Here is a 25,240-nt window from a genome sequence, read left to right as displayed (position 1 = left end):
AAGGAAAACGTGTGGCAGAAAATGCTGCACAACGAGAAGAGGTGACCGGACCCTGAGGAAGATTGTGGAGAAGGGCCGATTCCAGACCTTGGGGGACCTGCGGAAGCAGTGGACTGAGTCTGGAGTAGAAACATCCAGAGCCACCGTGCACAGGCGTGTGCAGGAAATGGGCTACAGGTGCCGCATTCCCCAGGTCAAGCCACTTTTGAACCAGAAACAGCGGCAGAAGCGCCTGACCTGGGCTACAGAGAAGCAGCACTGGACTGTTGCTCAGTGGTCCAAAGTACTTTTTTCGGATGAAAGCAAATTCTGCATGTCATTCGGAAATCAAGGTGCCAGAGTCTGGAGGAAGACTGGGGAGAAGGAAATGCCAAAATGCCAGAAGTCCAGTGTCAAGTACCCACAGTCAGTGATGGTCTGGGGTGCCGTGTCAGCTGCTGGTGTTGGTCCACTGTGTTTTATCAAGGGCAGGGTCAATGCAGCTAGCTATCAGGAGATTTTGGAGCACTTCATGCTTCCATCTGCTGAAAAGCTTTACGGAGATGAAGATTTCATTTTTCAGCACGACCTGGCACCTGCTCACAGTGCCAAAACCACTGGTAAATGGTTTACTGACCATGGTATCACTGTGCTCAATTGGCCTGCCAACTCTCCTGACCTGAACCCCATAGAGAATCTGTGGGATATTGTGAAGAGAACGTTGAGAGACTCAAGACCCAACACTCTGGATGAGCTAAAGGCCGCTATTGAAGCATCCTGGGCCTCCATAAGACCTCAGCAGTGCCACAGGCTGATTGCCTCCATGCCACGCCGCATTGAAGCAGTCATTTCTGCCAAAGGATTCCCGACCAAGTATTGAGTGCATAACTGTACATGATTATTTGAAGGTTGACGTTTTTTGTATTAAAAACACTTTTTTTTTATTGGTCGGATGAAATATGCTAATTTTGTGAGATAGGAATTTTGGGTTTTCATGAGCTGTATGCCAAAATCATCCGTATTAAGACAATAAAAGACCTGAAATATTTCAGTTAGTGTGCAATGAATCTAAAATATATGAATGTTAAATTTTCATCATTACATTTTGGAAAATAATGAACTTTATCACAATATGCTAATATTTTGAGAAGGACCTGTATATATATATATATAGTATGTGTGTGTGTGTGTGTGTATATATATATATATATATATATACACACACATATAGATCATATGATAAGGTGGCTTGCCATTCTCCCGTTTCCATAAAGTCTCTTGGAAGTTTTTTTCTAACTCGTTACGTAATCTGACTCTGTACCCACCCCTGTGTCAAACAGAGGGTGTTACGTCTTCCCACGGCCCCGCCTCTGCGGCGCTGTGATTGGCTGGCGCCTGTTGCCTGCTTGTTGCCTGTAGGCCAGCTAACCCTACGAAAACAAACGGCTTGAGCGGCACTTTGGGTTAGCATCTCAGTTTTTGGATCCAGCTTCCCAGGGCTGAAGACGCCGCGGTTATATAAAAGCTCGTCTGAATGTGTTGAGACAGGAGCAGCTTGAGCTCTTAATGCAACCCTCTCTCCTCACTAGGAACAAGAATGTCCGACGCGGCTAACGTCACTTCAACAAACAACGGAGACTCGGGGCTTAATGGTAAGCTAACTACTACTAACCCGATGCTCTAAAACACAATTAAGGCTGTTTTTTCCTCTGTCGACGTCTCTGAGGACTCTGGTTTATGCCTAGAAGTATTTTATAGGTCGGGCTGTATCAACAACAGTGCTTCAATTTGCACATTTATCTTGTTTTTTCAATCGAAGCCTCACCGAAAGGAGGAGGTCCCAGAACGTATGTTCGTGTGTTTGACAGTCTTTGGTCCAATGGCGTTTCAGTGTGGTTGAGTGGCAGGAGAGTTAACCAATAAGTGTTTCCCGTGGAGGTTGGAGGCGGGGTGAACTCTGGTCAACAAGCCCAGATGGAAGATGTCCAATTTGGTGAAATCGACGCAAATAATATTTGATAGTTAACCCTTAATGACATGGTTTAGAATGTTTATAACCCAGATCAATGCCTCAGTCTATATATGTATATGTGTAGCAGAAGCTCCATGGGTTGGTGACATAAACAATGAGGTGTTATCTTTACCGCTGCAGAGATCCAGCCTACAGAGACGGGAATATGTTTAACAGCACCATGAGGGGTAGCCGTGACCTGGCCTGCTATTTATGGTCATAGCAACGAGGGGAGGAAAGTTTTAGATATGAGAAACGTGGGGGAAGTATTGTGGTTCACACCAGTTAAAGGTGGCTAGAGGTACAGTAATCTATAACTGGTCAACACATCTGAGTTGTATCAAAATGTTTTTATAATGGGATCTGAAAGACTAAATAATTACAGTGTTCCGTCTGTTTCACAAAACTATTTTTTAGCACATCCAACATCTCCTGTATTCAGTTCATACCCCATAAATGTTTTGTCACGTCACAACTAGAAATGTATTTTATTTGGATCTTATGTGATAGATCAACATATAGTAGTGCACAGTTGCGAAGTGTAGATATAAAAACTTAAAGAATGAGATGTGCATTTATATTGTGATACCCTTAAATAAAATCCAGTCCAATCAATTCCTTCTGCAGTTACTTAGTTCATAAATAGAGCCCATCTTTGTTCAATATAACCCTAAACACACCATCTCCACAGTAAAGCATGGAGGTGGTAGTATCCTGCTGCAGGGATGCTTTCCCTCAGACATCTTCTTTCAGAGTTACATCAAATAAAACCAGAATTGAACTTTTTGACCTACATGCAAATGTGTGGCAGAAAACTTAACACTGCACATCACCCTGAACAGACCATCTCCATGGTGAACTGGTGGCATCCACATCCTGTAGGGATGTTTGTCTTCAGCAGGTCCAGGGAAGCTGGGGTTGATGGGAAGATGGGTGGAGCTAAATACAGAGTAATATTGCAGTAAAACCTGTTCGATGCTGCAAAATACTTGAGACAGGGGTAGAGGTTTACCTTCAAGCAGGAGAACGACCCTAAACAAACAGCCAGAGCTACAATCGATGGTTTAGAGATTGAAGCGTATTCATGTGTTTGAAGGCCTAGTCAAAGTCGAGACTTTAATCCATTTTAGAATATGTGGCCAATCTGTTTGAGGCATTTCTGGAAGGATACATGGCTAAATCTTCAGTCTGTACAGTTGTAACGATTGGTAGAGACTTGGAGCTATAACTGCAGTGAAAGGAGCTGCTCCAGAGTACTGACTCGGAGGGGCTAAAAACAAATGCATGCCACCAGTTTTCAGATGAACAATGTATCATTTACCTTTCCCTTTACTACAACATGAGTTAAGGTTTGTGATTGTAACGTGACAACATTTGAAGACGTTCAGAGGGTATGAATACTTTTTATAGGCAGTTATGAGAAAAGTAAAGAAGCGTAAATGATTTGTGACTGCATTTTTTATTCAGCTGTACAACACTTGCAGCTCTAGAACCTGTTTCTACATACCTTCACGGCACACATGCCCTCTAACTGCTGTTTTGAAGCACTGAATTAAACTACGCTGTTGAACTTGTGAGAAGGTTCAGATGATTCTTAGCTTTCTCCATATTCCGGACCTGCCGGCTGTTGTCATAGGAAACGAATGACTCCACTCTTATCTGCCCCTTTGGTCCAGTTTCTGTTCCAGTGAGAGAGGTCACATCATGTCTCTGAACCCGTCCAGCAGCTGATGTTGTCTGTCCGGCCAGAATGTTTGGAATCATGGGTGCCATGGTAACGTGGTTTTATCCCTCCAGGCGAACACAATGCCCTGTGGTCTTCTGTGTAATCCACAAGATGAGCGCGGTTGCTGACTTGATGAGCTGCTTCACCGTTTCTGGCATGTTTCCTGTTTATGTTGTTTCTCTCATGCGACCGGCTTAGGAAGTATTCCTCATTGTTTCGTAACCATGTGATGGTGGAGGACTTTTAGCCAACTGTCCCCCTCCTCCTCCTCTATATTTGTAACGTTACTCTGAAGGGCTGTGCCTTCTCAGCTGCCAGTCCATGCCAGAGCTCACGTACGAGCTGGTGGGAGCGTTATATTCCCCAGCCAGCGTCTGCACACACAGGCAAGCGATTACTGCCAGCTCATCACACTGCAATAAATAGAACTCTGTCCATCTCTGGCTTCTCCATCTTGTTGCTTTATTCCAGCCAGGAACATAAAAAGACTTTGGAGATCTTTCTGTGTTTCTCATCCACCCTTTGACCTTCTTAGAAATAAACAATTTTTTCTCTACTTTCCTAATTTGCCTTTTTGAAACTGACTTTATTGTCAAAAACTGTAAGGATATAAGAGCGGGCTGTATAATTCTTTAGATTAGTGGCAATGATGTAACACAGGACAATCGATCCTGTTAACTTTCTGCTGAGTTTAGAGATGCAAGTGAAACGGTTCTGCTCCTTGGAGAACTTTGCCCTTTTTCCTGAACAGGATGTTGACTTACTGGTTTATTGACTCAAGCATCATGGCTCAAATCTTATCAGAACCTCACAGTCTTTGTGTCCGGCCACGTTTAAACTCAGAAATGCTTTGAGAAATGATTAAGAATTTATTATAAGGCTTTTAAGAGACGCATGAGCATTGGAGTAGATAAGTATAATGCCTTTATTATCTCTTTGGGATAATTAAGTTTAGCTTCATCTGTTTGCTTATATAAAATTAACCTTTACTGTAATGAGATGTTAAGAGTTTAATGCTTTTAATTTTTTTTATTCACAAAGCAGCAAAAAATCCAGACTCATCTGTTCATCCACTCATCCACCCCCGACAAAAACATGTTTTATACCTTAATCATATTTAACTTATAAAGTAGCGGTGTATACAATTTTCTTAAAGCTTTGTTGTTCAGATTGCAAAAAATTGAACTTCACTAAAGGCCGTTGAATCTGACGCCAATTCTGGAAAACGTTCTGCGGATTGATTAAGAATCCTTTTTGTTCACCAAGTGCATACAAATGAAAATAATTTTTCTCGAAAACTAAGGATTTTTGAGTAACTGCCACAACCTGTCAGAGGAATTTAATAATTATAATCACACCTTTGATCTGGATCGTGTTGGACCCGTACTTTATTCTGTTATATTCCCTTTCTCTGATCATTTCTGAACCAACCAGAATGAGTCATCACTGATTGGACTCTGATTGGTGTGTTTTGTCCTGGCTTAACTTTCCGGAGCATCACAGAATATTGAGCCTCTTAAATTGAGTTGGTAGTTATTCTCAACAAGCTGGAGTGTCACCAGTTACACAGTTGATATCTGTTTACTCATCTAAATCATTGCCCTGGTTCCTAATTCAGAGTGCACACTACAATGATAAAGATACACACGGCTAAGGAATGAATGAATTACTCTTTTGGTTTCTTCACACAGGGTCCTGGGTAGAGTTGGAGATGAACAGAAATCATCAGGCTCAGTCCTCCTCAACAGCTGGGCCGGCCCCGGGCCTGCTGCCCCTCCCTCAGGTGGAGGAAGAGGAGGCCATAGTGGGGGGGTTGGAGCATGTCCCATCATCCTCCTCGATCCACAATGGAGACATGGAGAAGATCCTACTGGACGCCCAACACGAGTCGAGCCGCAGCAACTCCTCCTGTGACAGGTACCCTGAAAAAAATGGTGAAATTCAGCCTGAAACAATCAGACCAAAAGATGTTTTTGAGACATCTTTCTTTTGTTCTGCTGATCAGTGGCCCAGGGTTCCTTAACAGCCCTGAAAGGTCTGAATAACGGATTGGGTTTTAGGTTTGAAGGAGATAATTGAATATATAATATGCATCCAATAAATACGTCCATCCGTCTATCCTCCAATCGCTGTCTGTTTATCCATACATCCAAACCTGCGATTCGCCTATCATTCAGTCTCTTATTGGAGTCTGCATATTTACAGGGTGGGACTATGGAAATTCATTATGGATTTGTATTTGTGCATAAACATTGGCTCAAACACTTGAGTCTGGAAAATAATCTATGTTTGGCTTAGAAAATGTGTTGGAACTTTGATTTCAGTGAAAAGTAAAATCCACCGTTGTTTTCCAGCTAGATGTGTTTTCCTTCATTAGGAACCAATGAGTTTTGAGCTCCCAAGGTCAAAAATGGACTATATTTGTATTAATGGAAGATTTAATCAGAATGACATTAATCTATGACTATTTCAATGCGGTTCGGTACATAAAGTAACCCATTAAGGGAGAATAGATTCTGTCATATTAGCCAGCTTAAAATCAGGGGAGCCACGAGTTTTCTGCTATGACTTGTCTCATAGTTTAATTTAATACATAAAAAATATGCGACCCTTCATCCTGTGGCCATATCATGTGCTGGCGTGTAACTGTGATGAAGTGGACGTTATCAGCAAGCCAGACTTCAGCTATCAGTGAGTCATCTTAAGATGTTTTCAAGCGAAGAACACTGAATCAACAACCTGAATCCACACAGTACAGTCCAGATAGTTCTCGCCATAGAGCTCAAAGTTTGTTTCTTAGTAGACCTAATCATGTAAGACTTCTGCTTCAGCATGCGTTCTAGAAAGGTTACGGTATAGAGACAACTTTTTTTGTCAAAACTATTTTTTTTAGCACAAATTCAATGCAAAAGGAGTTGAAAGCTGGATTTACAATATGTCCCTAATCACTGTTGAGTTCAGATAATTGTTGGTTATGTTTGCCTGCTATGTTGAGCTGAAAGTCTGAAGTTCCATTCATACAAAGTTAGGTCTATTGGAGCCCACTTAGATCACCATGGTAACAAAGCCGGACATATGTGAGCCCTTCGAGATTGCCATGGCAACAAAGTTGGATCTGGATTTATATCACCATGGTAACAAAGATGGATCTGTTTGAGCACTAGATTACCGTGGCAACAAAACTGGATCTATTGAGCCCAAACTAGATCACCATGGTAACGAAGCTAGATATGCTATCCTAATATTTTGATTTTGTCAGACAAACTTAATTCTGATTACATTTTAAAATGGAATAGCTCTTGATTGATGTAAAATAAATCTCTCGTTATAACATATCAACTCTCAGATGGGGCCCCATTTTGTTGTTTTTTTTAACGCTAATCAGACTTTTAAATAAAGTTGAATAAAATGAATAAATATGGTGTATAATTTTTCAGGACTGTTTTTATTTGATCTTTTTTAGATAATTCTGAGTTTGAGCTAAACTTTACTGTATAAAGTAAAATGTAAAGAGCCTTATGTGACAACAGAAGCAGCATACCAGTCTACATTACTGGTTAACCACATTGAGGGTCATGGTTTTGCTAATAAAACCTCTGGTTTGTGTTACTTTTTCATGCACAGCCCCCCGCGGCCCCACTCCCCCCAGGACGAGGGACAGATTGTCTTCGACGTGGACACGACCAGCAGAAGAGACAGTCAGGTCAGAGCCTGCGAGGTTCTCCAACAGTCTGAACTACCTCAGAGCTGCTAACAGTTGCCCGCCTGTAGTTTCCATGGAGACGTCAGCCACACAGAGAGCTGACTTTTGTTTAATATTATTTCATTATTTGTTGCACAGCTTCTGTTGCCACCATTAAAATTCAGTCTCTGGTTTTATCTTGGGAGATGTGTTTTCCTGGCCTTGTTGTTAATCGGGTCAGCAGAACCCATCTATGCAGATATTCAGAACATGTTCTGTCCGCAGAGCTTGCAAAATAACACGCCTGTTTGTTTCTTCAGTCTGAAGAGGATGTCTTGGATAAGGACAGGGACATGGACATCCTGATGAAGGACGCAGATTGGGTTGCCAACTGGTCCAGTCGACCGGAAAACATTCCCCCCAAGTAAGTCCCAGCTCTGTAAACACACTCCCCCCGTTTCCCTGGTAACGCACGTTCGGTTTCATGTTTGTGCAGAGGAAATGGTCAGTCATTATACTGGCGAGGTGTTTTAATTAGCATAAAGGAATCCATTGGCCACCAGACGGTGATGCTGACTCAGCGTTTGAGGTTCACTCATCTGCAGAAGAAACTTTGATGACATTAATACAGTAACAACAGAGACACGTTCAGATTAACATCTTAGCTGGTGTACCAACTCACCTTCATGGGTCCATTTGTTTTATCCAGAGTGACTCACAATTGTTTATTAATCCTCCAAAATAATTTTAGTTTGTTCATCACACATTTGTGTTAATGCTTAGTTATAAAAACAGCTGCGGTTAAACACTACCGTCATAAACTCAAAGAAGGGTCGAGGAGCAGCAGATGTTTTCCTTCCAGCTACAGACTTTTAGTTTACAACAGTTTCAGCTTTTCTGCTGCTGATTCAGGGTTCCCATGCCATCTAGCACGGAGAAGTACTTAGAGGTCCAAACTGTGTTCTCTGGTTCACTTTTAATATCATGACATCTAAACGTACGTGGCTCCAGTCAGAGCGCTTCTTACACTGGTTTTATCGTCCGTCCATCCGTAGAACTAAAAAGCCCACACTTAATAATTTGTGTATCAAAGATCTTTGTCTTGTGAAGCATGCAGGAGCATTAAAGATAGCTTTAGACCATTTGACCCTTGGTCTTTGCATCCCGGTAGGTTGAGTTTGATCACCACAGATCTCGTGAGTTTCATAAACTCAGAGTTTTGAGGTCAGATTGAAAGTTTTGGACTCTTTATGTTCTTGAATTATTCCCAACTTGTATTTATGGACCCCTGCAGTTTAAATTGTTTCCTGCAGGAACCTGGCAAGCGTCAAAGTACAGAACATTGTACTGTTCCTTGTGTTACCTGTTGGGGGTTCTAATGTCACAGCTGTTTAGGGTTAGAGAAACCTTGGCTTCATCATCTCTTTAGGAGCAGAAATTAATAATTAATTTTATGATGCTATTTGTTATTAATTATTGCCATGGTGTTGACTTTTAGACTGAAAACCATGAAAGGAAAAGTGTTGACCTGCTAAGAAAAGAAGATCTCTCCATAAAGTGAGGAGTTTCTGTTCCCTAAACAACTGAAACAATAACATGAAACAATAAGTGTCCATGTTTACCTGCAGCATGTGTGGCCATCTGCTCTGCTGTGTCTGAAATGTGTGCAACCTTTGCAGGGAGTTTCATTTCCGCCACCCTCGCCGCTCAGTGACGCTCAGCATGAGAAAGACCGGGGCCATGAAGAAAGGAGGGATCTTCTCTGCCGAGTTTCTCAAGGTCTTCATCCCCTCGCTGCTGCTATCTCACATCCTCGCTCTGGGCCTGGGGTAGGAATCAAACCTTTGTAGTCGAATCACAACCACATTCATTTTCAAAAAATGCAGTTTTTCTCTGTGGTGTTTTCAGAAATGTACAGAATGTATGTTCAGGCAGTCAGCTTTAATTTATATAGAGCTTTACAACATCCTGAACATGACCAAAGTGCTTTACAGCAACAATAAAACAAACATGTTCCGCACAGTGAGGGGCGGCGGGCATAGAGAAGTAACTTTTGCAGTTTGAGACCACAAGCCATGGAGGGACAAAGCATGTATTTGGAAGACGATACTCTGGTGAGACCAAGATGTAATTTATTGGACTACATTTAAAATGTTGTGCAGGAAGACTGAACATCACCCTGAGCATACTAGGTCCATGATGTTGTGGTAGCATTATGCTGTTGGGATGCATTTCTTCAGCAGGGATAGGGAGGCTGGTCAGAGTTGATGAGAAGATGGATGGAGAGAAATACAGGGTAACTATATGACCGAGCTTGAGCTGTTTGATTTTGTTTCTGTTCTTTGTTGCCAGTCTCTTTGGGTGACATCTTGGTAGATGTCACCCAAAGACTCGCATCTGTAACGGCAGTGAAAGGTAGTTCTATTTAACTCAGGGGGGCTGGAGACAAATTCACACCAGATTTTTTATTTAGTTGTAAAATGGTTTTGCAAACCTTGTATCGTTTTCCTTCCACTTTGACACGATGGACTTTGTATCACATAAAATCACAATTAAAATACATTCATGCTTCTGTTTCTTATGTAAAAACAATGCAGAAAGGTTCAAGGGGTGCCAATACTTTGAAAGGCACTGTAGAGTAGCACTGTAGTCCCCCTCCCCCACCTGTTGGCCGGTCACTCCTACACTTGTTCCTGACTTAAACAAGGACATAGTTGGCTGTTTGGAAAACATTTACTGTTAAAATCTTTCTACAAATACAGTGAAACGGACATTTTGACTTGATGTTGCTTGGAGAATTTCACACTGACCCATGCATAACTGTAACCCGGTCAGTCATTAAATTTGCTTAAACTGGCAGGATTAAAGGTTATAATCTGCTTTCATAGGTTAGCTATTAGAATTTTTTAAAAGACCTTAATGATAATGGTATTAATATGTAATCTGGTGCCGACCTCTGCCTGAAGCTCCAGAAACAGTTTACCTTCTTGTCCTCGTTTAATGGTTTTATAGTAAAGTCAGGCTTGGAAATGTTTAAACAGGGTAGCAGCACTACATAATGTTATTTTATGGAGGGGATCTGGTAATATTTATTTGTATCTGTTGTTTTACACACTCCGTGTTGCCATGCAGCCATTTTTATTGATCCTGTTATTAAGCCTGAGCTAGCGCTAGCTCCCAGTTCTACCAGCAGGGGGAGCTGTGCAGCTCCAGTCAGCTGTGTGTGTTCCTGTCAGCAGAGCAGCTGCAGCACACCTGTCGCCGCAGACAGAGCAGGAACATGCTAAATGTTATAACGTGGTGTAGTAATCTAAATCAATCGATTTACAGCCGGCTCGACGTTCTGGGTTTTATTTGCTTCTATAAGGAGACTCAATGTTTTCCTGTTTGATCATTTAAATAATGATCTTTGTGTTTATGTGGGAATTGTTTTTTACACTTACTGGCATCCCTGATAAAGAAGTTTAAAAGCCTTAAAATACACCTTCAGTAATTGCAGCAGCTTAATCCCACACAGGGGAAAATTAGAAAAAAAAAACTTTTTAATTTGAGGTACATTTATTAAGTGGGAAAAATAATCCCATATTAAAGAAATAATGGTTTTTGAGTAAATCACCGGCGCCACACCTATTGGCAGAACATAGAGATTCCTGTAAAGGAAACGGAAATGAAAAAATGAAAAAGGCAAGCACCATTCATACACAAGGCAATCCAAAGGGCTTCACAGCTTGGACTCTCCTACATTTCTCTCCCCGTATCACAAACTTAAACATGTGGTGTTTGCTAAACTCTACTGGGTCTGTAACTGGATCCGAGCTTTGGTCAGATTTTTCTACAACTGAACCTCTCAGCCTCTAAACGCTCCAGGTAGATCGAAGGTGAAACCAAGGATGGATGAAAAGCATCCTGTGCCCACTGTTAAGTATAGTGAAGGATCTGTTATGCTGTGGGCCTCTTCTTTTGAAGAGTTTCCAGTGTCATAGACTCTTCGAGCTGTTTGGACATTTTTACAATAAAAGATAAAAGATTTGCACGTCTTTACCAGGGGTGCCAGTAGATGTGAAGTGAATCATCCTCGCCAGCATGTCTTAACACTGTATGACCTTTTCCCCTCATCTTCTCAGTGTCTACATCGGAAAGAGGTTGACCACGCCGCCGGCGAGCTCTTTCTGAACCTGAAACTGAAGAAAAGTGCCTGAGAAGTTGCCATGAGCCATTTATGGAAGAAGTTTTGCTGTTGTGAGAAGATTGCCCATCTCTTATCCCTCTTTCTCTCCTGCTTGCCTCCTTTCCCCTCCTACTCCACGTTGAGATATGACTTTGCTTTTTTTACTCGTCTTTTCCCAGTGTCCTCCCTCTGTTTTTCCTAATCAGCTTTCCAAGCCTGATTGAGGTCCTGTTTTTTTCTGTGAATGGGTAATAAGCTTATAACGGGTGGGTTTACTGGGAGGGTTGCAGCGATAAACTAAACTCCTCTTTCTCTACATGTGATTATCTGAAAGCAGAGACTGACCAGAGATTGTGCCACCTGCGTGAAGTAGCCCAGCACTCGATCACGACCAAATTCAGACTGAAATGCAGACTGAAAATGTGATCACGCCTTTTTCTTTTCTTTTTTTTTTAGTCCTGAAAGTGGCCATTTTGTTTTTTTCTTTAGCTAATATTGCCTATTTTATTTATTTTGCAACCAGTTGTTGTCCATAAAGACATTTTGAACACAGCCAACTCAAACGTGACCTTTTTATTCTGACCAGTTCTGAGACAAGAAGCAGGAAGAAGTCTCGCCTCTAAAACAAACTGCGCGCCACTCTGACACCAACTGGAAACCAGTTTGGGTTGCCCATCTGTGCAGCTTGTCCAAGTCTTACGCTCTTATTTTAATCGACTCTTTCCTGAATGTTTTTCAGTAAGAAAATATTTCACAAAACAATTTATTTTTCTCCTGTAGAGCATATTGCTTTAGGAGATGCTTTTGTCTGAGGAAAGCAACAGTCCTGCACTCCAGCGTGTGTCATAAGCAGTGAAATACTCCACGAACCTGCAGATGAAATAACGTGACTCACACGACGCTGCGACGGAGCAGCAGCCGCAGCAGGGGTACAGACTTCACATAGTTGATGTTTGGCCTCAAAGTCTGGAGCTGTTGCAGTAAAACGTCCAGCGTCAAACGCTGACCGCTGGCCTCTGGTATGTTTGGAGTTTTGTTCTGGCTGGACTGCAGCAGCTTCAGTAAAGCAGAACCCGGACAGGAACTGGGTCCACCAAGAACTACAGGTGCATCTCAATAGAAACTTAAACATTCCACTAATTTTTTTCCCATAATAAGTAGATGAATTTCACACACAGTGATGTATTTCAAGTGGGTTTTTTTCTGTGAATTTGGATGATTTTCGTTTACAGCGGATAAAAAAAAACAAAACAACATTTCGTTTTTCAGACATTAGACCATTAAATAGGAGCAACAGAAAAGGGGGGTTTGGATACAGAAATGTGGGCTAACTGAAAAGTATTTCCTTGAGTTTGGACTTGATAAAACAAAGTGGACCAACACCAGCGGATGATAAGGATCCACAAATTATCACCTCCAGCACTTTGGAGTCTGTGCCTCTCTGAAGGTTGCTGCGCAGTTTTAAAAAGCCTGGAAAAGTATGGAAGTTGATTTTCTAGGTCTGGAAAAGTATTAAAAAAAAGTTATTTCTTATTTAATTACCTAAAGGATAAACATCTGAATGTATGAATAGTAAAGGCCTATTTACTTTAATTATATTTAAATTATCCTTTACCTTTGTTACCTCATCAGTGTTTGTCCATTTCTAATAATCATTTTGGGGTTGGAGTTGGTGACATAATCCACAGCTTCGTTTTCATCTCCAGATCTTCTTAGATCGAGTTTAAACTGAACCTGTGGTTCCAAGCAGTGAAACCAAATCAGGGTTTCACAGATAACAAACGTCTTTCTCCTCAAATGTCTAGAATGTTATAAAAAATCTAGAAATTTAGCTGGGACCCTGTTCCCCACTCTTCTTCCAGACTCTGGGACTTTGATTTTCAAATAAATTGCAACATTTGTTTTCATCTGAATAACAGTCCAGTCGTTTTTGCATTAGCCCAGGTAGGACGCTTCTGACGTCTCTGATTCAGGAGTTGCAAAATCCAGTGATGAATTAGTTTCAGCCGAAGTCCTGTACACGTCTTGTGGCTCTTTAAGCTTCAACTCACTTGAACCCACTGTCAGCCCCAAACCTCTTTAGCAGTGACTTTTTGTGGCTTACCCTTGTGAAGGCTGTCGATCACTAGCTGCTGGAGAACTGTCACGGCAGCAGCCTGCTCCATGATTCTGGTGGTCGTAACATACCGTTCAAATATTTTATTGGTCTTTTTATTCTGAATTTCCAAGGAACCGAATTTCCGGTTTCCATTAACTGATAGTCAAAATCCTCCAAATGAACACAAATTGGTGCTGTTTGTTTTAGTTTGTTGAGATGTACCTGTTTTAGGAGTTGCACAGTGTGGGTTTGCCCTGCACCATCAGCAGATACATTTTATTTTAGGAGGAAACTGATAAAAAGTTTGAGAATTTCTTCTTTTTTTTGCACTTGTTGGATGAAACAAATCATCCCCTATTAGAAGATTTGATTTTACGATATGAACGAAGACAAGACAAACAAACTCAGCAGGCCTCTTCATTAAAACGTTTTAACAACCAGCTGATGCTAACCGCCTGTTTTTATTTGCAGCCCCCCTGGGCTTGTGGTTGTATTTGTTCATGCTGCGTTTAAACCTTATATTTTGTATTCTTTCCTGTTATTTGTTTTAAATCGTTTTTGGTTGGGGTTTTTTTTCTGCTGTTGGAGAGATTGTAAATGCACAGATTGGGAATCAAGCTTGACAGGAATATGTTTAAAAAGTGGGAAAATAGAACTCCTTTCCGTTGATGGCAGGGACTGTTGGAAGGAAAAGAAAAGTGTGGAAAGAGATTTCCTCCTTAAGACTGTGATGGTCTGAAAGTAGTTATTGTAACGATGCAGTTGCTTTAATTTTTTTTTCAGCTACATTGAAGACATTGATAAACATTTTGTCAATAAAAGATGACCTGAGTGAAAATCTTCTTTGACTAGATGTTTTTGGGTTTTTTGTTAAAGAAAATTTGAAAATGTCTTAAGAATTATTTAAAGAATCAATTAAAGATATGGGCAGATTTCTGGCCTCTGGTTTTTTGTGAAGCTTTGAACCATCATGGCCAGTTTTATCTAATTCCAATTTCTATTGATTATGAAAAATTATAGATGTGAAAAATGCATTTTTTATTGTTATTTTAGGAGCACAGGTGATGTCACACTGTGTGAGGGAGAGCAGTCACTGCAAAACAAAGACAGAATCAGTATGGACTTCACTTTTTACATTGGCTTCAGCATTTAGCATCAGTGGTTAGCGCAACTAGCATTACAAAAACAGGAGCCTATGTTTTAGGAAATAACAGACAGCTTAAAAGCTTTAGAGGATAGAACACACAACTTTGTGTTAATAAATTCATCCTTGATGTTATCTGCTGAAGTCTTGCTCTCTCTCGATTCATGGCAGCCAGAATTAACTGCATGTCTCGGCATTTCATAAAAATAATTTCCTTTTAAAAGGGTTTCCTGCATCTCAGTGATTACTCTGACCTCACTAATACTGAAATGGCTACATCTAAGTCATCTTCAGTCTGGAACAGCTTCCCAACCAAAGAGCGTTGTTATCAGCGCTGCCTGGTAGCTTAGTATGTGTTCACTGTTTGGGAAAAGAAGAATGCACTATCGAGTTCAACTCTGCGTATATGTAGAAATTATTAATTACAACTGTGAAAGAGCTGGACTCTTTTTCTATCTAGCAATTGATCGGTAGATAAAAAAATAAATACATTTTCACGTCCCTGTCCCACTCTTCACGGCCTGTTTTGGGCTGTGATTCGGGTCTACAGCAGGAGAAGCAAATAAGACCTCAGATGCCAAGGAAATCTTAAGCCTCCCAGAAATTTCTAAAAGGTTCAGTGAATGTTTGTCTTTTATGAAATCTATTTAGAGAAACTGTAAAGCCATAAAAATGTATCTGTTAAAATATCTGTTAATCAACATATTTAACTGACTACTCATACAGGCATATCTCAACAAATTAGAATATAATTAAAAAGTTGATTTATTTCAGTAGTTCAGTTATAAAAATGAAACTTGTACCTAGTTTCATTGCACAGAGGGATACATTTTAGTCATTCATTATTTAATTTTGATGACTTTGGGTTACAATTAATAAAAACAAAACTCAATACATTGTCTAAACCCGCTTTTCCTTGCAGGGTCACAGGAGGCTGGTGACTATCCAGCAGCACCAGCCCCTGGGCGAGAGGCAGGTTACAGTCTATCACAGGAAAAAATCCAGTTTCTTAAAAAACTGGAATATTATAAAAGGCCAATAAAAAAAACACTTATACAGAAACTGTTGGCCTACACAAACACGGGGGAGATTTTTGACCCAACTGTTGGCCTGCAGACAGTCAGTGACACCCATCACAAGGAGCGTAAGCTAGAAAAGGTTATTGCTAAGAAATAACTGGCTGTTCACAGAGTGCTTTATGCTAGCCTACTGATGGAAAGTTTAGTGGAAGTTGAACTTTTTATTGGTCCTGTGTTATGTTCAAAATTCCATCAGAAATTGAATTTTGGGTTTTCATTGGTTGTAAGCAATATTCATTAAATAACCAAACACTTTGAACACGTGACTCTGTGTGCAATTAATCTAAATATCAATTCCCTTTTTTGAACTTTACTGAAGTAATAAATTTTTTCCACAATATTCTAATTTATCATGATGCACCTGTAGTTTCCCAGCAGTTTCCCCTGTTTAAATCCCATCAGAACATTACATGCTGTTAACATGAGCGTATCCTGGGTGTGTAGCAGCTTGAAACCAGAGCTGGAACACATTATATGAATCTAAGTGCTGATTTTGGGAATTTGAAACTGCTCAGTAAAGTTCCTACATTGGTTAAGGAGAAAACAAGAGTAAGCCTTTAATTTAAAAGGGAAGCACTGCACTCTGGTGGCAGATAATCAGCACTACTCTCTGCTTCAATATTCTTTCAGTGATACGAGTGATCACAATTAGCTTTAGTCAAAGAATTGAAGCAATTCTGCACGTTTCTCAGCCAGAGTGAAAGCAACAGAGATAGGACTGTAACCATGATGTATAAAAAAAAGATCATGCATATGTGTTTATAAATAACTGTAATGTTACAGGGTCATCAAGTGTGTACGAGTACCTCAGATAGGGATTAATATTGAACCAAATCATGGAATATACCGTCTGAAAATAGCTCCTTACTGAACAAGGCTTCCTCCACTCCCTGTCCATGGTCCCTATATGGAATGTCAGAACACCTGTTATCGGCCAATCCGACGCTTGAAGACTCGCGGCTCCTCCCACTGCAGCTGATGGCGTTACTATGGGTTACAGGGTGGTGGCCAGCTCCATCTCTGTGGAGCAGACTTCATGTCTTCAGCTTTCACTAACAGATGAACACTCTGAAAAAGAGGGAGCAGTTCGAGATAAAAATGTAATGATTTACAGATGTAAGTCAGTGTCTGCAGTGTTTGACATAAACGTGTTCATGGAGGTGCAGTGGTTTGTCCTGATGATCTTTCTCCTCCTTCACATATTAGATAAAATTACTAAATACTCTTTTCAGTTCCTTGTAAGAGTATTAATACCCATTGAATTTTCTCCCTGGATTCTTATAAAGCCTCTAGAAGTTGTTCTAGTATATTTAGCTGAATTTTGACCAGATTCCCTGTCCCTGCTAAGTAAAAACATTCCCACAGCATAATGGTGCCACCACCATTTTTTCCCATGGGGATGGTATGTTGAGAGTGCAGTGTTATTTCTGCTTGACGCAGTATTTCATATATAGGCTAAGAAGTAAAATCTTCCCTCTGACCAGAGCATCTTCCTTGACATATTTGCTTCCTAACAAGGAAAACTGCAAACTCCACTCCCTGTGGCTTTTTTTAAATAATGACCTTTCAGTTACTCCTCCGAAAAAGCCATATTTTTGGAGTAAGCGGGTTATCGCTACAACTGCTCCAGAGCTACTGCCTGTATGATTAATGCTTTCCTTGTTTGGCTTGTCAGCTGAAGTCATGTCCATGTCTTGGTAGGTTTGCAGTGGTGCCATTTTCTTTCCAGGTTCAGATGATGGATTGAACAGAGCTCTGTGAGATGTTCGAAGCTCAGATTATTGTTTTATACCCTAACTTTACTTTAAACGTCTCCATAACGTTCTCCTTGAGCTCCCTGTTGTGTTCTTTGGTCTTCATGATGCTGTTTGTTCATTAACATTCCCTTATAAATCTCTGAGGCCTTCTCTGGATTTATCGTGAGATTAAATTACACACTGCTGGACTCTAATTACATTAAAGGTGACTTCTGAAGGGATTATTTTTAGTGTTATCAGAGTAAAGGGGGGTGAATACAAATTCACACCACAATTTTCAGATTGTTGTTTATACTTAATTAACAGTTGTCTCGGTTCTCTCTTTGTTGCTGAAGAATATCTAGGTCCTTTGATGGAAGGTCCGTAAAATGAGGGTTGGTTTATCTATCTGTTGTTTAAACTGATTTTGGTAGAGTAAAGGGAGCCAACATTCTGTGTGATTCATGTGCATCAAGGTGCAACAATGAGAACAAAATTATGGGCAAGTTGAAAGGTAGTCCGCATGCAGCAGACGTCAACATAACATTGATCTGTGAAGCTACTCTCAGGAAAAACAGTGCTTGGAGCTCAGGCCTAAGAGGACAAAGCCCCTGACAAAACAAAGGAGTGCCACAGGGATGCATTTCACAAACCATATCAATAAATTGTTAGAATACAGTAAAAATGTAAAAAACTATATTTTGATAGTTTTTAAGAACAAGGTGAAACAGAAAACTTAACATTGCAAAACAAAACCAAAAAAAAAACCCAGATGGTTAGAAAAGGTTTTAAAAAATATCAGTAACAGTAATAAGGAACTGAAGCTTATGAAAGACAGTTCATTGTTTTCCATCTAGTAATAGACATCATGTGGTTCGGAAGGTTCAGAAGAAAAACAATCATGCTCCTGTGGGCCATCTCTGCAAGCTGTCACACAGGAAAACAGGGTTCTTTAAGGACACTGTAGGCAAATTCAGACCTACTGCTCTACAAATTAAATACTAGTTATATATTTCCCTCTGGCAGAATGCAGAAGCTTCAGATTTTCATTCTGTGCCTGTTTTATAAAGCTTGCAAGATATGGGTTATTGCAGAAGAAGCTTTTATTATGACAACTATTAATCGCTATCATTTAACAATGTTATTGCCAACACTATATTGACAACAACGGAAAACACTCGCTGCAACTGTCCGTCTAGATGGATGCCACAAGGCTGCCAGTAAACAAATTATAAACCATCCCACAACTTCTTAAGAACAGTTTTTTTTGGAGTTTGAAACTAGTTAACTAGTTAAACTAATTAACTAGCTAGTGATGCTGCAATCCAAAGTTTAGCTTCCAGTTAAGCCTTCCTGTACTGTAGTGATAACAGTAGCTTGCTATAGTGGTTTGCAGCAGTGCAGTTATAACACCTGCTTCTTGTAATGCTAGCATTCCTTATTTGCTGAATTTAAATAGCACTTAATTGTGCTGCAGTGCTAATCTCAGCCTCCAATAGTTCTGCTTCTTCAACTCTGCTTGGCAGAACTTTCTCCCCTTGCTCTGTTTGCTTGAAGTGCTTAACTCTGAACTTTTTATCTAAGTCAAAAATTACAGAAATGTTGGACTCAACATGTTAAGCAACCAACACACAAAATGGGACATACTGTATTTTGGACTTAAACACTAGTAAGGGTCTGTACATTTCCAAGGTCCTTGTAACTGATGTTGCCGAATCTGACCACTTCTCTGTTATCTTTGAAAGCATCATTTCCATCGACTCAATTAGCCAAAGAGATATTTTAAGAAAACACTTTTTTAAGGACAGTGCAACTGAAATCTTTAACCAAGTTTACTCTTCCATTTCCACTTTGTCCTGTAACTCAGTAGATGAGCTGGTAGATAACTTCCATTTAAACATTTCAGACATGATTGCTCCCATTAAGGTGAAAGTTGTGTCTGGTACGAAGAAATCTCAGTGGAAAAAATGCTCCGCCAGTAAGAAGTGATAAAAGGGAGTGTCAAAAAGTTGAACGGAGGTGGCGAAAGACTGGACTCCAGGTTCACTATGACCTCTATAAAGATAGACTCCACAAATGTAACATACAACTGATGAATGCAAGGAAATTTTTGTTTTCTGAAATCAACAGAATCAAAATCAGCTTAATTGCCAAGTTTGTGCGCACAAACAAGGAGGTTGATTCCGGAACGCTTTTCTCTCAGACAAGATTTTGGTTTTTTTGTGGTTTAGTAAATGGAAATAAAAAATATATTGTATATGTACATATGTACATAGAGACCCGATTGTTTGATTCAGTCTGGGATCAGACGTCATCAAAAAAACATTAATAATGCTCATGCCGTGTTTGCTACGGTCGACAGGTTAACAAACTCTTCTGTGTCTGTAGCATCTAAACTCCACTCTAACAAGGCCTGCAATGAATTTGCTAAATGAATTTACTGAGAAAATTAGAAGGGTAGTCTGTACATTAATATTACATCTGGTACAAATGTTGTGTCCAATTAAAACAAAGCTGACACAATTCTACTAAATCCACTACAACACCTTAGACACAATTGTACATCAAGTAATGTCTTCTTCTTGCTGTCTTGATATTTTACCCACAGCTTTCTTTAAGAAAGTTTTGTTTGTCATATCGTCTGATTTGAGTTCAATAATAAACTCGTCCCTTTTTTCAGGTGCTTTTCCCCAGGCCCTAAAAACAGCAATTATCAAACCACTGTTAAAAAGAATAATCTGGACAAGTTGCTACTGCAGAGCTACAGGCCCATCTCAAATCATTTATCAGTACAGGTACTGAAAAAGCTGTTTCAACAGTTTAATACCTTCTTATCTATGACCAGCAGCTTTGACGTCTTGGTCAGGTCTCTGTGCTCACCACAGTACTGAGACTACCCTTGTCAAGCTGTTCAGTTACATCCACATAAATGCAGACTGTGGGAAAACAACAGTGCCGCATTTACTGTATTTACTGTATATTACTTGAGCGGCTGGAGAACTGGGTCAGTCTGTCTGGTACAGCTCTTGACTGGTTTAAGTCTTACTTGAAGGACTGGAACCTTCTGTGTCAATAGATAACTTTACATCATAGTTAAACAAAAATCCCATGCAGGGTTCCCTATGGTTCCATCATCTATTTGTAATAGTTGTACAGTATTTTTTTCTTTTGCTGCAAATGTTTTCCTTACTGTACAATGTATTATTAATTTTTAACTATATTATTACCTTTGTGTGTATCTCCATGCTTTCATTTGCCTTTTACATTGCTGATGATACATCTAAATTTCTCATCTGTGGAAAAATGAAGGGTATTTCTATTCTAATTAAAAGGTTTTGCACAATCTATGCTGAGTGACTTCACTGTCTGACTTCAGACTGAACAATAAGGACCAATCAAAAATAAGGTGTCCTTGTTTACACTTTCAATAAGAGGATCATGTGTTGTTTTGCTGATGTCAGTATTTGTCCTACATCTGTTGTGAATGCCAGGACCGTGCCCTTCCTCTCCAGAGAGCACACTCTCCCTCTCTTTCTTCCAACTATTTATTAGGCCTCCTTCCAACTTTCGCCTGTCTCTGCTCCAAAAACCATTTGTTTTGTTTTTCTTTTGGATTCTGAACCTTTGGGCATAGCTGAACCCAACTTTTTTTCCACTGTTCAGGATCCACCTCGGATATTCAGATGTATGACATGCCGCCCTGCAGAAACGACCACCCCCACACAATCCCCCGAGAGATTTAATGGTAGCGGTAAAATCATTAGCTGCCTGCTACGTTGTTATGGAAACTGGGCTGGCATGGACTCAATGCTAACACACTTTACATGGTCTCCTGTGAGGGAGAGCTTTTGTCTGCTGTAATGCAACTCAGACATTTACAACATGTGTTAGAGTGGGCTGTTACTGATTACCACACTGCACTAATGTATTTACAACTCACAGAAACCCTGGACTTATGATGCTATGCTGAAGATGAATCATGGGTAACAAAAAGTTAACTGAACTTTCGGGTACTGGACTGAAAAGCACCCAAAGTCCAAAACAGATCTTTAGAATGACTAGAGAATTATTTATCTGGACTACTTTTACAAGACTACAAGAAAATGTGGCTCAGCAAGACAAATATAAAGAAACTCACCAGCCACATCCTGACTGATGGTTGCTCATTCTTATCTTGTTATACTTTAGAGTTGATCGCAGTTTTTTGGATCCTGTTTATCAACCTGACCCAGGGTTCTCAGCTGGGAAACGACCGAGGGTGTTCCCTGACCACAGCCAAGTTGTTTTGGATAAGTGGATTTTCCATTAACCATGAAATCCGACTCTGAAAAATGTATTCACTCAGGTTTTTTTTGTCTAACATTAAAATTCATCTAATGATCTAAAATCTTTATATGTGACACAAAGTCAAAAACAGAAGAAATCTGTAAAGGAGCAAATGTTTTTTTTTACAGCACTGGAGCACTACTAGCTGATATTCAAAGTTAACGTTAGCAGTGCAGCACAGTCAGCAAAATTAAAATTAGCACTGCAGCGCAGCTAGCTAATGTTTGAAGTTATTTAACAGTGCAGAATAACGAGCAAATGTTTGAAGTTACAGTTAGCACTGCAGCACAGCCAGCTAATATTTAAAGTTAAAGTTAGCACTTCAGTACAGCTAGCAAATATTTGAGGCTAAAGGTAGTATTGTAACACTGCTACATATATTTTTTTATTAAAATTAGCAATGCAGCACAGCTAGCTAATATTTGAAGTCAAGTCAAACATTAGAAAAATATTACAATGATACAGAAAATCAAACAGAGAAAAACAAATCAAATGACATTAATAATCCTTAGGGGTTTACTGGTAAGAGCTGGTTCTAAGACAATCTTTCTAATAGAGGTAATTAGCTCATTAAGTCCTCTGAAGTCCTCTTGAAGTTAAAGTTCACGCTATGGGACAACTAGTTAAAATTTGAGGGTAAGGTTAGCACTGCAGCACAGCTAGCTAATGTTAGAAATTAAATTTAAAGACTACAGCATGGGTTGTTAATGTTTGAAGGTACAGTTAGCAATGCAACACAGCTAGCCACAACTTGACGTTAAAGTTAGCACTGTAGCAAGTAGTGTCATCTCATCAGATAAAAGAAAACATTGCACCAGTCTGTCTTTTACCATTATCTAGGACAGAGGTTGTTACTCTTGTCTAATTTGTGTCTACAAAAGCCTTCCCCTCACCGTGTACTCACATCTACGTGCTAATGATAATTAGCAAGCTCTACACTGGTGGAAACATATTTCGGTATCTCACGCCTCAGTAGGTGGAGGTCCATGTTCTTGCTGGGCTCTCTTGAGCATCCTGAAGCCTTACTGTTCCTAATGATTAAGAAAACAGTTTTTTCAGCTGCAATATTCTTAGCAACAGTCTCTTGCATGACATTTTTCATGCAAACTGTTGATGGTTCCAAGCTCTATTTTTGAAGTGGACAATGATTTTACTACATTTTTCAACCTTTTATAGCAATCAATGATTTTAGCTGGATTCTTTGATAGCTTCTCCTGTGCTGTTGATTGATTGGACTACTGCTAAAACATTAGGTTGTGAGTGTGGAGGTCAGTGGGTAAGGTGTGGGTGTGGTGCTGAAGGGATAGCGCCGTTCTTTCTCGGACTGGGTGTGACTTTGAGGAACTCTCCGAGGTCCTGATCGCTTTCTGACCTCAGAGGACAGGTTATGATTGGTCATTACAGCACATTTGGGTTTCCCACATGTTGTGGATTTGGAGAACAGTCCAGTCAGACCTGATCCGCTTCATCTGGTTTCTGGACCAGCTACAGGTAATTCCTCATCGAGAAGAAAACATGCTCCTCCCTGATCTTATTGGATCGTTTATCTGACAAAGCCGCGCTGTATTCTCCCCACCTTATGATGCGGGTTTGTTTAGACGGATGAGTAAGCAGTTCAGGATTGTTGCAGAGATCGCCACAGCAGCCGAGGATTTTTTCCTCCTCTTTAATCACATTTCCATTTCTGGTGTGGGGGTGATTTCATCCTGCATTAACCCTCCACGCAATTTTCCTTTTGTCACAGTGCGACCACCTGCGCTCTGCAACCGGCTCAAGGCGGTGACTGTCCAACAGGAGAAAAAAAGACAAGGCTGAAGAAGAGCGACTCTGAGCATCTGTGCAAAAAAAAAAAAAAAAAAAAATGTCAACCGGCGGGGAAGTGCAACATTTTTTCCACAGTGTGGGCTCTGACAGCCCCTCCAGGCCCAGGCAGAAATTTTGTGGCGTGTTCTGCCCCGTGGAGGGCTCCTCAGAGGCGAAGACGCTGGACTTTGACGCGCTGTCAGCTTGCAGGGGCAGGAGCTCCGGCGGTAGAGTCATTGACCGGCAGAGCGACATCTCCCAGCCCAGGAAGGTTGAGATCAGGGAAAGCACGGGCAAGGAGGCGCTCCAGAACCTGGATGATAAACGGGTAATGTCCCTCTATTTTAAATCCTCAAATCCTCATTATGGCGTGACCCTCCTTTGGTCCACATTAAATTAATCATTCAACAATCCGTTTTTTATATCTAAAACACTAGACACTCAGTTGAATAAGTTTAATTCTACATAGTCAGTTAACTTGGCGGGACTACATTTCCCAGAAAGCATTGCACTGTAACGGAGCAGAAAGCGAGTCCCCTCATGCAGAAGAGCTGAAGGGAGTGGCTCTGTCTTTTTCACTGATGATGACATGATTATGTAGCAAGCGCCAAAGGTGCCACAATTGAATACATAAATAAGTCGGTAAATAAACATTTAGTTATACAATTTCTATATGAAACAAACAAACGAATAGATAATGCATATGCATAAACACTGTGTAAAAGACAAGCTTTTTTCAATGTCTGACATACAATAAGTCTAAACCTTTACTTTGCTAGATCAGTTAGTTAGATTACCAAAATTTGTTTTATTTGCTAAACACCATAGTAATGAGAGAACATTTCAGAGAATGTTTTATTACTTATTTATATTTATTTTATTACCCCTTGTTAAAATTGCTCTATGATTTGGGTCACACATTTTGAGTTTCCTTCTGCAGGCTTCCTGAAATAGTTTGCTGGAATTTCTGCTCATTTCTTCTGACAGAACTGATGTAATCTTGAAATATTTCCACATAATGTTATTTCCTTATGTGCCATCTAGTTTGTAAAGTTACTCAGTTGAACAGATGAGCATTTCACCTTCAGGGGAATGGAAATTGTATTCAAAGATGAGCCTGACTTGTGTAGGTCCACAGTTCTCTTTCTGATATCTGGACTGGTTCCTTGATGTTTCCATGATGTCACACGAGAGAGCAGTGTGTTTGAGGTGGTACCTTTAAAGACATCAACAGGAATGCCTCAATTTAACACACCATACATATCATCATCTGCGCAAATTATTTAAAGGCTTAGTAATTTTAGTGTATGTAAACCTCTGAACTTAATGAAAGTCATAAAAATACAAAATCTCTCTCTTATTATTAATATTCAGAAATAACCTTGGTCATCCTAATTTACATAAAGAAGGAGATATTTAGTTAATATACAGTGGGAAATTAGCTGTGTGTCCTTTACAACAATGGATGTCCATCTCATAAATGATTGT

The 25,240-nt window shown here is 40.1% G+C and overlaps 2 protein-coding genes across 3 annotated transcripts in view; both read left to right on the top strand.

The window, feature by feature from the left end:
* Window positions 1–1,377: 1,377 nt before the first annotated feature.
* On the top strand, window positions 1,378–14,506 carry bnip3lb (BCL2 interacting protein 3 like b). Of its 2 annotated transcripts, XR_007039308.1 has the most exons (8): window positions 1,378–1,631; window positions 5,408–5,633; window positions 7,341–7,419; window positions 7,719–7,822; window positions 9,078–9,227; window positions 9,422–9,512; window positions 9,639–9,694; window positions 11,523–14,506. XR_007039308.1 is itself a non-coding variant. In XM_047372643.1 (6 exons), exons 1-6 carry the CDS (start codon window positions 1,577–1,579, stop codon window positions 11,569–11,571), a joined length of 663 nt encoding a protein of 220 aa, XP_047228599.1. In that variant the 5' UTR covers window positions 1,383–1,576; the 3' UTR covers window positions 11,572–14,506. The 2 variants fall into 2 exon arrangements, 1 of the variants encoding a protein (XP_047228599.1); XM_047372643.1 differs by lacking the exons at window positions 9,422–9,512; window positions 9,639–9,694 and having other exon boundaries at window positions 1,383–1,631.
* An 8,722-nt stretch (window positions 14,507–23,228) lies between these two features.
* The window catches only part of dpysl2b (dihydropyrimidinase like 2b), a 39,472-nt gene continuing 37,460 nt past the window's right edge, over window positions 23,229–25,240 (top strand). The window contains exons 1-2 of the mRNA XM_047372620.1: window positions 23,229–23,440; window positions 23,694–24,080. Coding sequence (XP_047228576.1) covers window positions 23,811–24,080 — 270 coding nt within the window. The 5' untranslated portion in view covers window positions 23,229–23,440; window positions 23,694–23,810. The remainder of the gene's footprint in view (window positions 23,441–23,693; window positions 24,081–25,240) is intronic.

The sequence above is a fragment of the Girardinichthys multiradiatus genome, chromosome 8 (assembly GCF_021462225.1).
Source record: "Girardinichthys multiradiatus isolate DD_20200921_A chromosome 8, DD_fGirMul_XY1, whole genome shotgun sequence".
In the NCBI taxonomy this organism is placed as follows: Eukaryota; Metazoa; Chordata; class Actinopteri; order Cyprinodontiformes; family Goodeidae; genus Girardinichthys; species Girardinichthys multiradiatus.
This window is presented reverse-complemented; position numbering and strand designations above follow the sequence as displayed.